At 45.1% G+C, this 13,208-nt stretch overlaps 1 protein-coding gene across 1 annotated transcript; it reads left to right on the top strand.

Annotated features, from left to right (window-relative positions):
- Positions 1-5,339: 5,339 nt before the first annotated feature.
- On the top strand, positions 5,340-11,803 carry LOC144121312 (uncharacterized). Its single transcript, XM_077654466.1, has 4 exons — positions 5,340-5,470; positions 9,878-9,900; positions 10,341-10,400; positions 11,443-11,803. The coding sequence occupies exons 1-4, from the start codon at positions 5,431-5,433 to the stop codon at positions 11,662-11,664; spliced, it is 345 nt and encodes a 114-aa protein (XP_077510592.1). The 5' UTR covers positions 5,340-5,430; the 3' UTR covers positions 11,665-11,803.
- Positions 11,804-13,208: the final 1,405 nt, after the last annotated feature.

The raw sequence follows: 13,208 nt of genomic DNA, 5'->3' as shown, positions 1-13,208 counted from the left end.
CTACAATTACAACTACGTGTTCCGGTAAACAGGTTTGCAGCTGCTTCAAACAGGGTTGACGTCGTTCGAAGCCCTTGTGTGAAGTACAAACCGCATAATGTATGACAACGGCACCTGCAAACAATGCGAAGCACGTTCCTTCTCCCCGCGTGTGTTTCCGGGTAAAGATTACGGTTGAGTTTTCGTCGTTGTAGTAAGCAAAAAACGCCAGGCTAAAAATTTAATCCAAACAGCATATCTCCTTTGAAATCAGGCATAGAGCTGAAGTACATTTCCCTTGTCTGGTTTCCCTCTTAGTAGAGTCACGTGTGGGAATTTTCAAGTGACGTCGCAATGAGTAATTGGGTGTCATTTTACAGCTTCGCTGACCAACCACCTTCACAGCGTGGATTGGAGCCACATACTTTTAACCTTACGTTTTTTGCTTACGACAACGGCACGAAAACACAACCGTAATAATGGACACGAAACGCGAAAGGCGCCCATGTGCTGTGCGATGTCAGTGTATGTTAAAGGTCCCCAGATGGTCAAAATTATTCCTGAGCGTTCCACTACGCACTTCTTCCTTCATTTCTTATCTGACCCTCCTCTATCCCTTCCCTTACAGTGTGGTTCAGGTGTCCGCCGACATGTGAGACAGATACTGCGCGATTTTCTTTCCCCCAAAACTAATTTTCTTTTAATCTTTACGGGAAACACGCGGGAAGAAGGAAGCTGTATTCTGTATTTGTACATAACGTATATTGCCCCCTACCACTAACCTTTCTCACTATCGCTCCCCCTTTCTGTTCCCTCTCCCTGTCTTCTCCCTGTCATTTTATTGCCGATAGCCGCTGCTCAGGTGCTTCAGGTTTTGATGGCAGATGCAGCGGATAGCAACATATTTTTCTTCCATTGTTATTTTATTAATAAATAGCCAGTCACAACAACAAGGAACGTGCTTCGCATTGTTTGCAGGCGCCGTTAGAATAATAATAATAATAATAATAATAATAATAATAATAATAATAATAATAATAATAATAATAATAATAATAATAATAATAATAATAATAATAATAATAATAATAATAATAATAATATTAATAATAATAATAATAATAATAGTAATAGCCTCGTTCTCGCCTCTGTCTAGAAGGTCAACAGCATTGATGTCATGTGCTTTAATATATTGATGCCTTATGTGGTGAGAAATCCTTCATTTCTGTCAGGCATTTTCGATATTTATCCTATGTAAAGCTAACAACCTGTAAACAAGTATTAACAATGAGACAGCTTCGAATGACCGGAGATAGGGTGCCTTCTTCCAGCGCCAACTCAGGCCGCCTTATTCAGTGAGGGCATTTCTGTCTCAACCTTATAGCGGTAGCTGCAACTTTTGCCGTGCCTTTGGCAGTGCTCTTTTCGTGACCCAGAATTAGCCTCTATAGCAATTGTAGAAAAACAAATGCAGTAGAGAATGTTAGGAGCCTGAGGGGAATAATAATAATTGGTTTTTGTGGAAAGGAAATGGCGCAGTATCCGTCTCATATATCGTTGGACACCTGAACCGCTCCGTAAGGGAAGGGATAAAGGCGGGAGTGAAAGAAGAAAGGAAGAGAGGGGTGCCGTAGTGGAGGGCTCTGGAATAATTTCGACCACCTGGGGATCTTTAACGTGCACTGACATCGCACAGCACACGGGCGCGTGAGGGGAATGATCTACTAATAAATACGCTACTTTCTGGTATTCAAGACGTAATACGAACCTTTTCATACTGAAATAGAGAGCAGAGAAAGCCCGTAGGACGCAAGGGAAGAGACAAGGACTACCACAACATAACGATGACAACTCATTGGACAACTGAACGAATAAACAACTGAATTCGAGCTCCGTGCCGCTCTCTCTTTCCATCTGTCCTGTGCGCAGCTCTCGCGCTATTTCAAAATAATGCACTTTCTCACCCGTCATGCAATTTTTTTTATGTTACGAAATGCTGCACACTTCAGAGTTCGAGCACGTCTGCTCGAATACACATGAGCGCAAACAAACAAAGCAGCTCCAAACCAAATCAAGTCAAATTAAATCAAACCAAGTTTTTATTTGCATGTATATCAGAGAAATGAGGGAATGAGGAAAAAAGTTCGCGGTCTGATTCTTCACCGAAAGTAGGCGATAGCGTTACAAAAAGTAGTTATTTACAGACGAAGGATGGCACAATGATAAGGGTGGCACAGTGATAAATGCGCAGCAACCCCTGAATCACTCTTGGCCAAGTTGTATGCGTAATCAGTGGCGCGGCCTTAGTCTGGTTTGCTTCTTTTAGCAGCCTTTATAGTTCAGTCGAGCGAATATGTGCTCTGCCATCAAACCAGCACTTCGTTTTAAGATTTTGGGGGCGCTTACTGGACTTCGAATCATCGAGCCCCTGAGAGCCAACGCAGCAGTACTGTGCCGCAACGAATGTGGGCGCTCAAAAATGAAAGGCAACCGGAATGAAATGTAATCGATGACGTTGATATTTATTGAAACCTTGCCCCTTGGTGTCAGTGCTGTACGTGTCACCAGCTGTGCTTCCACGCACTCACTATTAGAGGCCATTAAGGCCCGCCGCGTGTTACCAATGCAACGAGCTACAGCCTCTTGGTGGTCCAATCATTCGGTCCACCTGATCGAAAGTGGGTGGAGTTCGTGTTTGGAACTGAGTTAGGATCGAAGGCTGAATTGGTACGTATTAGTTGTATGGGACACTAGTAGGAAATCAGCGCTTCATTATGTCTACTACAAGTGTTTCATTCTTGCGCATGATTGTTCTGCCCATCCCAAAGTGTGAATGAGTAAGGAAATATTTGTTAGAAAGGCAGGCGTCCTCCTTGCGGTGATGTTCGCATAGTTTGAGGCAGCAGTCAAGCACGATTCTAAGGCGGATGAACGGGCTGACTGGTAGTTAACCGGGACAGAAAAGCTCAGAAAACACGAGGAAAAAGAAAAAAAAACACGACGGCACGAGCGCTGTCAGTAGACCATCAAGCCGCCGTTGGTCCCAATCTAGCTTGAACCGCTTGGGTATATGTTGTTTCGTGTTTGATTGTATTCCCTGATTGAAATTCACGTTCTTTTCTGTCTTAAAATCCGACTTCAATTCTGGCCTCAGTTTCACTGTGATTTCGATCATATGCTCGGCTGAGATTGCTGGGAATAAAGCCTTAAAGAAATTTCATGCTTAACTCTTTTGTCTATGCCACGGGAAAAATGGCCGTATTTAGCTAAATAAGTTTTGGTTCACGAACTAAGAGGTTTAGAATTCAATGAAATACATCAAAAGGAAGCTAGTTTAGCACACGTTTTTAATGCGAACTTCAGCAATGTGTTTTATGTCTTATTATCAAATTTTACTCGTGATATCAAGGTTTTTATTAAATTCGCACAAAACTAGCATAGAGGTGCTTGTACTACAAAAAACTACAACGAAAAGAAATAAACTTGGGAACGTACAAAATATTTATAGTTCAGCAGAAAATAATTATGAAAAATAAGTTCTTCCTGGTTCAATTTTTCGCCTAGAAAACAATCACATTAGGCTTTATACATGAGCACGCCATTGGGCTAAACAATATGGCGAATCTCTCGTAGCGCAGGTGCTGTCATATCCTGTTCAAATATGTGGAAACCGTACAAATTACACAAATGACATCGGCAACGTCAATACCTTTTTCAAAACGGCTGTTGAGTCTAGACAACGGACCGAAATAGGGAAATAACTGAGGTGCTGCAATCGATGTTCTGGACTTGCTCCTCAGGTTTTCTTCAGGCTCTAAAGCTAGATGATGAGGCCACACCCTGAGAGTCACTGCTACGTAGGTCGTCGACAAAAATAACCGTAGATGCAGCTGAACAACTAGACTTGTACGTTTCTGTGTGCGTGCCACGCTGGCGGAGGCGTCATTATCAATTTCTACGCTCAGCTGGTTCACAAGTAGTTAAAAAATTGCCGCCACACGAAGAAAAAACAAACTGAGGTTAAAATTAAACGCGTTAACTAACTTAAATGGAGATCGCAAATCATGTTGAAGAACAGCGCGGGGGCTCTTGAAATGGGCGTTCGCGAGCATCGTTTGTGGGCTAACCATGGGCAGTGGGCGCGTGACGGAAAGAGTTAAAAAGCTTTGATCTCGGGCAGCTTTAGTCAGCAATACACAAAGAGATGACAACTGACAATCTTTTCCAGTAAAACGGTGGGTTGAGCGAGTTGGTACATACTTGAAGAAAAAAACAGCGCAGCAACAGGGACAAGAAAGAAGACGGGACAGGCGCTGACTATCATCATCATCATCATAAACATCATCATAATCATCATATTATTATTATCATCATCATCATCATCATCATCATCATCATCATCATCAACAACAACAACAACAACAACAACAACAACAACAACAACAACAACAACAACAACAACAACAACAACAACAACAACAACAACAACAACAACAACAACAACAACAACAACAACAACAACAACAACAACAACAACAACAACAACGACGATGACGACGACGACGACAACGACAACGACAACGACAACAACAACAACGACAACGACAACAACAACAATGAAAAACACATGAAATACACTCTACCATCAAGAGCGCGTATGAACTGCACCAACAACACCAATAAGCTGACAACTTCAGTCATGGGGATCGAGATACAATAGTTCACAGTCATGAACGAGGACGGATGGGGTGCTTACGCATGTGTCGCGGTTTTATGAATATGAAATGCTTCGCTGATTTCTCTCGTTAGTTTATCTTTGTGATTGTATAGGATCTTAGTATCGTTAAAAAGTAGAGCACATGGTTCTGCAGTAGGCGTTGAGGTGTTTCGACCGCATTCTTTGCAGTGCAGGGCTAGGTTCGAGGAAGGCGCCCCTTCGTGCGCCTGTTCTGTCTTCTTTCTTGTCCTTGTTGCTGCGCTGTTTTTGTTCTTCACGACAATATCCTCCAGTGTCGTAAACATGATGCTAGCTCAATTTTTCTCGCTTAACTTAATCTTGAAGATTGCCTTTGCCTCTCATATTTTCTGCGTGCGTAAGGAGGAAGTTATAGCCCGAGCTGTGACCTCCACTTGTCGCTGTTCGCTAAGTTCCTTGTTGGTGGCGCCGAAATTCAACGCCTCGCAACATCGCTGGGTGCTCTCTGCGTTCACACAGAGCCTTGCACTGTGCGGCGGCAACTTCCGCTTTCTCCTGCGGCAGAACCGTCCGAGCTCAAATAACGGAACTGATGGGCCGAGATGGGAAGAGAACTGTAATAAACAAGAATAGCGAGAGCGATGTGACCTTGCTCCTAAGAGCCGGACGGCGCATAAATACGCCACCGCAGCACGCGACTGTCACTGCTCAAGTCAGCCCGTCTCCAGCATACGTGCTCGACAAGCGCTGCAGAAATGATCCGCGTGTGCGTTTCTCTGGTTCTGCTTCTTGTTGGTGAGTGTCGTTTTTTTTTTCACGTACCCAATTTATTCCAAGGTACGCATGACATACAGTATTTCTTCTAAGGTACGTTTGGCATACAGTATTTCTTCTAAGATACGCTTCGCGTGCAGTATTTCTTCTAAAGTACCCTTGGCAGGGAGTGCCGTTCTTAACCTTTGAAGAGCAAATTATCAGCAATTCAATGAGAAATCACAATGCCACGTTATGCAAACTAATGCACTCACGCTGAAAAACTCAGTTACACAAGTTCTTAGCGTGGCCGAAATTTGAAGAATTTGGGTGTCGCGATTTTGTGACAACGAGAATTTGGTTTGTTTTTGTCAAGCAGTCAGAGTTATGTGAAAGAGCAACTCGTAGCTCTTTGTTCGTGATTAAAGCCGAACCAACGGTTGTTCGCGTTATACAGAGTATAATAATAATAATTGGTTTTGGGGGGAAAGGAAATGGCGCAGTATCTGTCTTATTCAGAGTAGCAGATTGCGTTTGTAGCACGGGAGAATTATCTGGCCATTATAGTGCACTCGCTTTCGCTCTCGTAAATGGCAATTCTAAGTTCTTCAAGACAGTCAGTTGCCCACTTCACATGTTCTTTTGCCCTATAGCGAATAGTAAACTCAGACAGCCGTTGGCTTTTGTCACTTTCTCCACTTATCCTTTCCTTCATCATTACTTCTTTTGCCCGCAATCGACGACTGATAGCTTTGTAAAGCGCACATGCAGTCTAGATCATCGTTGTTGTGACCAGCCGTGAAGCAGCTCAATCAAAAACAAAGTGAGGAAGACGCTGCTTAGTTAAAAATGCTGTGAATAACTCGATCTGAATAATGTCATTGATAATAATCTATTTACTTGCTCTTTCTCGCTATGTTTGTATTAGTCCAACAGAAAAAAAATAAAAAATAAATTTTATTGGCGAGATTTTGGATTTAAATCTTTTCCCGCCATTCGATTCAAATTGGTGTCGTGAGAAGGCCTCTGTGATCACAGTTTGGAAGTGAATAGCTATGTAGTCTAGCCTCCGGTATCCGCGAACAAAAAACTATGTCAGCGAGCTCCAATATACTTACGGAATCGGCAGATGATGGCGACACATGCATTATCTTTCTTGTTCTTTTTCATCGCACAAAGTCTGTTTAAAGCGAGAGTAGTTTTTATGTCATCAGTCCGCTTACTAATTTTTAGATCAAAGGTCTTGTCTTCAGCTGGGCAGTTGCGGCCATCCTTTACGAGGATTACGCCGACCACTCTGTACGAAAGATAAAAGGCCGGAGTTGGATGAGGGAAAAAGACGCGGTGGCTCAATGGTTAGGGCGCCCTGCTACTGATCCGGAGTTCCCGGCTTCGAACCCGACCGCGGCGGCTGTGTTTTTATGGAGCCGAAACGCTAAGGCGCCCGTGTGCTGTTCAATGTCAGTACACTTGAAATAAAAGTGAAATAAAATGATTATTACTTTTTGGGGCAAGGAAATGGCGCAGTATCTCTCTCACATATCGGCGAACACCTGAACCGCGCCGTAAGAAATGGGATATAAAGGAGAGAGTAAAAGAAGAAAGGAAGAAAGATGTGCCGTAGTGGAGGGCTCCGGAATAATTTCGACCACCTGCTGGATGGCGTGCAGTTGTTCCGCGCTATTTTCGTATATCTTTCACGTGAGGTCACTTGGCCTGAAGTTACACAGACGGAGGTTATTCATCTGCCGCGATGCGCAGTAAAGTTTTTGGTGAATTGTGAATTTTTCACGATGGTACAAATTGTTTCACATGGTGTACACGTTGCTTACAATTTCTTTGTCGTTATAATTATATAATTGATTTTGGGGGAAAGTAAATGGCGCAGTATCTGTCTCATATATCGTTGGACACCTGAACCGCGCCGTAAGGGAAGGGGGAAAGGAGGGAGTGAAAGAAGAAAGGAAGAGGTGCCGTAGTGGAGGGCTCCGGAATAATTTAGACCACCTGGGGATCTTTAGCGTGCGCTGAGATCGCACAGCACACGGGCGCCTTAGCGTTTTTCCTCCATAAAAACGCAGCCGCCGCGGTCGGGTTCGAACCCGGGAACTCCGGATCAGTAGTCGAGCGCTCTAACCATTGAGCCACCGCCGCGGGTTCTTTGTCGTTCGGCGCTACTTTTTCGGCGTTGGCTGTAAATAGACCTTACCTTGGTTTCAGGACGTAGGGCGTCCGCCGACAAAAATACCCTCGAAGGTATCCTCGCTTCCCAAATAATTTTTTTTTCTTTTTAGGAAAATTAAAAATTAATTTACACCCTTATGTGCCATAATGACATTTCAGTCATGCTACGATCTCATAGTCAAAATTGAACTCGAGTTTCAATCATTATCATTTCACTTCAACGTGCGATGTCGCAACCTTCTCGAGCAATCCGTAATTATTGTCTCAGCGCGCGCGGCTTTTTCTCCGTGCGTCCACTCGAAAGCAGCAGCCGCATAAAAGACCCCGTAGCGGCCGCAGGAAGCAGCTATTTTAGTGTGAATTGCTGTTCCGCGCACTGTCTGCTATCATATCTGCAGAGCCAGCTGAAGTGGCGCTTCTAGGTGATTATTTCTGCTGCGAGCTCATTTTCGGGCCGGCGAGACGCCTGCAGCACAGTTAACTGGCAATACGCGACCATGAAAGATGCTACTCTTTGGCTGATAATGCTGCCTTTGAGCAGACTAAGTCTCCGGCCCGTAACACTCCGCCCCCCAGAGTGCTTCTCATTTTCCTCTTTAGACGCCCCAAAAACTTCCAACGACACGAAGCTCAAAGAAAGGCTAGAACGGAATGGAACCGAATAGAAATATACCCGCCGCGGTGGCTCAGTGGTTACAACGATCGGCTACTGATCCGGAGTTGCCGGGTTCGAACCTGACCGTGGCGGCTGCGTTTCGATGGAGGCGAAACGCTAAGGCGCCCGTGTGCTGTGCGATGTCAGTGCACATTAAAGGTCCCCAGGCGGTCGAAATTATCCCGGTGCCCTCCTCTACGGAACCTCTTTCTTCCTTTCTTCTCCTAGTCCCTCCTTCATCCCTTCCCTTACGGTGCGGTTCAGGTGTCCGCCGATATGTGAGACAGATAATGCGCCATTTCCTTTCCCCAAAACCAGCCAATAGAAAGAGAAGCAAGGAGACCACACGAGGCGACGTTGCGCCATTCGCGAAGTGTCGCAGTTCCCTAGGAAATGGAGCCTCACACGGCGGATATAAGGCATACAGAGCCACCAAAGAACTTTTCACTCAGGCTAGCTCGACAAGAAACGGAAGCTTTATACTTTTTAGTGGAAAAGCACTACTTCACTAGCAACCCTAAAAAAAACGATGCGTCTCTGAAGCCTCGACTTTTGACCTTTGAGATGAAATGACTTGGATACGGCGTGGCTACAGGGGAAGGTCAGGCGGTACGAAAGTTTAAAAGAAATTGTCTCAGAGGACAATCTAAGGCAATGTTTAGGCAATAGTCAAGGGAATTCAAAATCGATTGCTTTCGCACGTCATACTCGGTCCGACGGCGTTAAAACTGTGATTGTTTTTCTATTTTCGCGACCTGCACGTGCCAATGCGAGTAGGTGACGGCAGCGCTGACAAAGCGACAAACTGCTTGAGTCAAAAAGAAATTATATGCGTTAGGGATGGGTAGAGTGGTGGCGCACAATTCTGCCGTACTGCTCCATCAAGTGGAAAAGTCAAGGAAAAAAGGAAGAAAAGAAACCAGTGAAAATGCTGGTGGTAATGCCGTAATGCAGTGAGCTATGCACGTGGGGTCCAAAGCAGAATAGGAAATGGTTGGCTGCCACAAACGATGAGGCTTCAGTAGGCGGTACACTGTAGTTTTTAATTATGTGTACAGTCGTGAGCAATACGAAAGGGAATAAATGTTTTGCACAAAACTGCAAATTTCATGCTTTTTCTTTACCGAAATTTACGAAATACTTTTGGATATTATACGATAGGAGGAAAACTACTTTGCAAACAGAGTAATAATAATTGTTTTTTTGGGGAAAGGAAATGGCGCAGTATCTGTCTCATATATCGTTGGACACCTGAACCGCGCCGTAAGGAAAGGAATAAAGGAGGGAGTGAAAGAAGAAAGGAATAGGTGCCGTAGTGGAGGGCTCCAACAGAGATAAAACTGTTCTTGCGACACGCAATTACGGAGCAATGAATGAATGAGTGCTTAAACTCTGTTCCCTATGATATTGCTCACTACTGTACGTGTTCACCAAGGCTATCTTGTTACTGCATTTCTCGCTGCTTGTTATGTTCACATTTTATTGAAGTTGCGAATAATAGTTCATTGTTGCTTCTGTGTTGACGCATGCATCTGAACGTATGACTAGCAACCTGCAAAACATCAACAGGCTGTCGACTAATACATTTCCTTCACCGTTTTTTATTCAAGGTGTCGTCACTGTCATTGGAGAGGTGAGCCATCTTTTCGTGCCATTTTGGTGATGAGTTTTCGCCCTAGGAGAGTTATCTTCATCATAACATGCTGTACATACGTATAAGCTATATAAAACTCCTTCGATTCATTGTTGAATGACAAAAAAGGAAATCGTGCACGCGTTAACGTAATCCTTCTCGCTACATTTCTCGAGTTGTCTCTCTGCAGTCATGTCAGGGCCTAAGACAGTTGATATAAGAAATGGGATCAAAGGGAGGCCAGGTTTCTTTATGAAAGCGGGCGTTAAACAAGATTGACGCGGAAACTCCAAAAACAAACATAAATTAGTTCAGTAATATTTAGAGGGTAATCTAATCTGAATACTCTTAGAAAACATCTTTTTCATGTACAAATAGGTACCGCTGGTGATAGGAGCCGTATTAAGATGTACTTAACAAGAACGTTTTCTGTTTAATAGACGGACCCTCGAAGCCCCCCAAGGCCTCCAAGCATCTCTATAACGCCAGAGCCTCCACGGGTAAGTGTTTTCGACAATCCTGTTTTTGAGCTTGTGTGAATACAGATTGTTGGTACAGCTCCTCCTGAACGTTGAGAAAGTAAGAACGGACAAAAATGCAGAACATTCGCGGTTTACCCCCAGGTCTAACACTCTCATTGCATTAACCATCAACTCTCCTGAAAAAAAAAACAGATTGCTTACCTGTGCACGTGTTCTTCGGCAGATTTGAAGGGAACAAATTCACCTTGAGAACCAGGGTCTCAAGTTCGCAAATACGACAACGTTCACAGACGCGCGTTGAAGCAATCAGCGTTCTGTGATTTTATATTTCGCGGCGGCTGCGTTTTTATGGAGGAAAAACGCTAAGGCGCCCGTGTGCTGTGCGATGTCAGTGCACGTTAAAGATCCCCAGGTGGTCGAAATTATTCCGGAGCCCTCCACTACGGCGCCTATTACTTGCCCCGCCGCGGTGGCTCAGTGGTTAGGGCGCTCGACTGCTGATCCGGAGTTCCCGGGTTCGAACCCGTCCGCGGCGGCTGCGTTTATATGGAGGCAAAACGCTAAGGCGCCCGTGTGCTGTGCGATGTCAGTGCACGTTAAAGATCCCCAGGTGGTCGAAATTATTCCGGAGCCCTCCACTACGGCACCTCTTTCTTCCTTTCTCCTTTCCCTCCCTCCTTCATTCCTTCCCTTACGGCGCGGTTCAGGTGTCCAACGATATATGAGACAGATACTGCGCCATTTCCTTCCCCCAAAAAACAATTAATATTGTTATTATTATTACTTTCTTCTTTCACTCCCTCCTTTATCCCTTCCCTTACGGCGCGATTCAGGTGTCCAACGATATATGAGACTGATACTGCGCCATTTCCTTTCCCCCAAAAACAATTATTATTATTATTATATTTTGGCCGTTCGCAAGCTTGTTCACGTTCTTTCTTTTATGTTACACGGTGGTCCTTTAAAATGATGTTTCTCCGCTTTTGCTCAAGCAAGCGCACTTTGAAAGCCAAAGGACGCAGTTTTCTATGCTACAATCATTTCCCCTCCTTCGTTGCAGTACCGATTCCGCGGGTTTGGTTCTGCAAATGACGGCCACGTGAACCTCGGAGTCCGCGGAGAATACGACATTGCCCGCTCGGAGGACGGCAAGAGGCTCACCGCCTACGGCGAGGCCTCCCAGGGCTTCGGCCAGTATCGCGGCAATTGGTACAGGGACCGTCCCCAGGGAGAGGTGGGAGTGCAGGTCCACATCCCCCTCAATGTGCCTCCGAAAAAATAAGGAATCAAGTTTATTCCTCCTCCTACTCCTGAGAAGGGAGCGCCGACTGCTTCACAAATGCTTAAAATGCTACCCCCTAATCGGACCGCAAGAGGCTGCCAGCTCGACTTTATTTCTCGTACAACAATAAAGCCCTAATCATATCGTTCGTTTCAGTGTCGCATTTCTTGGAAAAATCGGAGTTTCGCTTCCCAGAGGTTGCCTAAGAATGCCTCGTTTGCCGCTCTGCGAAATTTAAACCCCAATCAAGAAAAAAATGGCAATGGTTTAACTTTTCTGAAGCTAGTTAAAACAGAGCGAAAGCTTCATTACACTTGGCTACGCCTAGTTAGACGCTTGAAGCGCCTCGCAGGCGTTTCAGGCACACTGTCAATAGCGCTCTCATCCATGGCGAAACTGAATGCAAGAGCACCGTGCATGCGATAGCACATAGTAGCACTTGAGCAATGGAGCTGCAAATGCGAGCCCATTCCAACGAGCAAAATGGGCTCATGGAGGGTCGCCCGACTAGCAAATTCATTGGATTCTATCGGTCATACTGCAAGCGAGCGCGCAATTTCAGCGTGACACATTAATCGATGAAACTAACGTGTAAACATAGAAAATCAACGCTGTGTAGTTTCAGGCTGCACGGGCACCACTGCGGCGCCATCAATATCCACAGGGTGGATACGGCAGAGCGACTGAATGCTAAACGTATTGTGATGGCCATGCAGTTAGGTCGACCGTTTAAGAAAGTACTTACTCGTGCTTTCGCACTTGGCTCGTATTTCGTTCTACGGACAGGAGCAATCCATATCTGATACAGCTCTGCATTTTTAACGCCCGATGGGAAACGATGCAAGCTTAACACAGTGCAGTGGCAGAGCTCTCGGCACACTTCGCGCACATCGCACACAGCACTCCAGAAGCCGGCTGCTTCTTTTCGTCTGGCTGTTCATGCATGCGTAGAAACACATTGGGGCCCAGATGACTTCCTCTACTTCCAGACGGACGGCAAGGGCATGTTTAAGCACTCTGAAGGGTTACAAAGCTCGCATGTTGTGCATCGCGCAAAGGCACTTAGTAGAGTTTTGGCAGCCCGGCGGAAGATGGCGCCTGTTGCCTGGATTTGAGAGTGCGCGTGAGCCAGTCCCGGTGCGAGAGTATCGTATTCTGGTCTATAAGTGACGAGAATACGACCGATGTTTCCATCGCCACTGTTCTTCAGGGAGCCCTGCAACGCCCCTGGCGTTAATCATTTAGAGTTTGTGCATGTGCTCACAAATCCAAGCACTGGAAAGCAGCCACTTCAAGTGTCGGCAGCAGTATTTGCTTGCAGATCGCAGCTGATTTTGTTGTGTGATTTAGCAAAGCGAGATTTCGCAGAGGCAGTCATCTACCGTTTTTTTTACTTCGGCAGGCACGTCAGGTTTCTTTGGCTACGGCAAAAAATACCTTTGAGAAATTAGATGTACGAACCACCCGGAAATATCACCTTTTAAACTACTACCCGGAATATAGTTCAGAAAATACGGTAATTTTTTTCCACCGCCTGGCATTTT

The sequence above is a fragment of the Amblyomma americanum genome, chromosome 2, assembly GCF_052857255.1.
Source record: "Amblyomma americanum isolate KBUSLIRL-KWMA chromosome 2, ASM5285725v1, whole genome shotgun sequence".
NCBI classification, from domain to species: Eukaryota; Metazoa; Arthropoda; class Arachnida; order Ixodida; family Ixodidae; genus Amblyomma; species Amblyomma americanum.
Note: the sequence above shows the minus strand (reverse complement) of the source record. Positions and strands in the feature narration are given on the sequence as shown.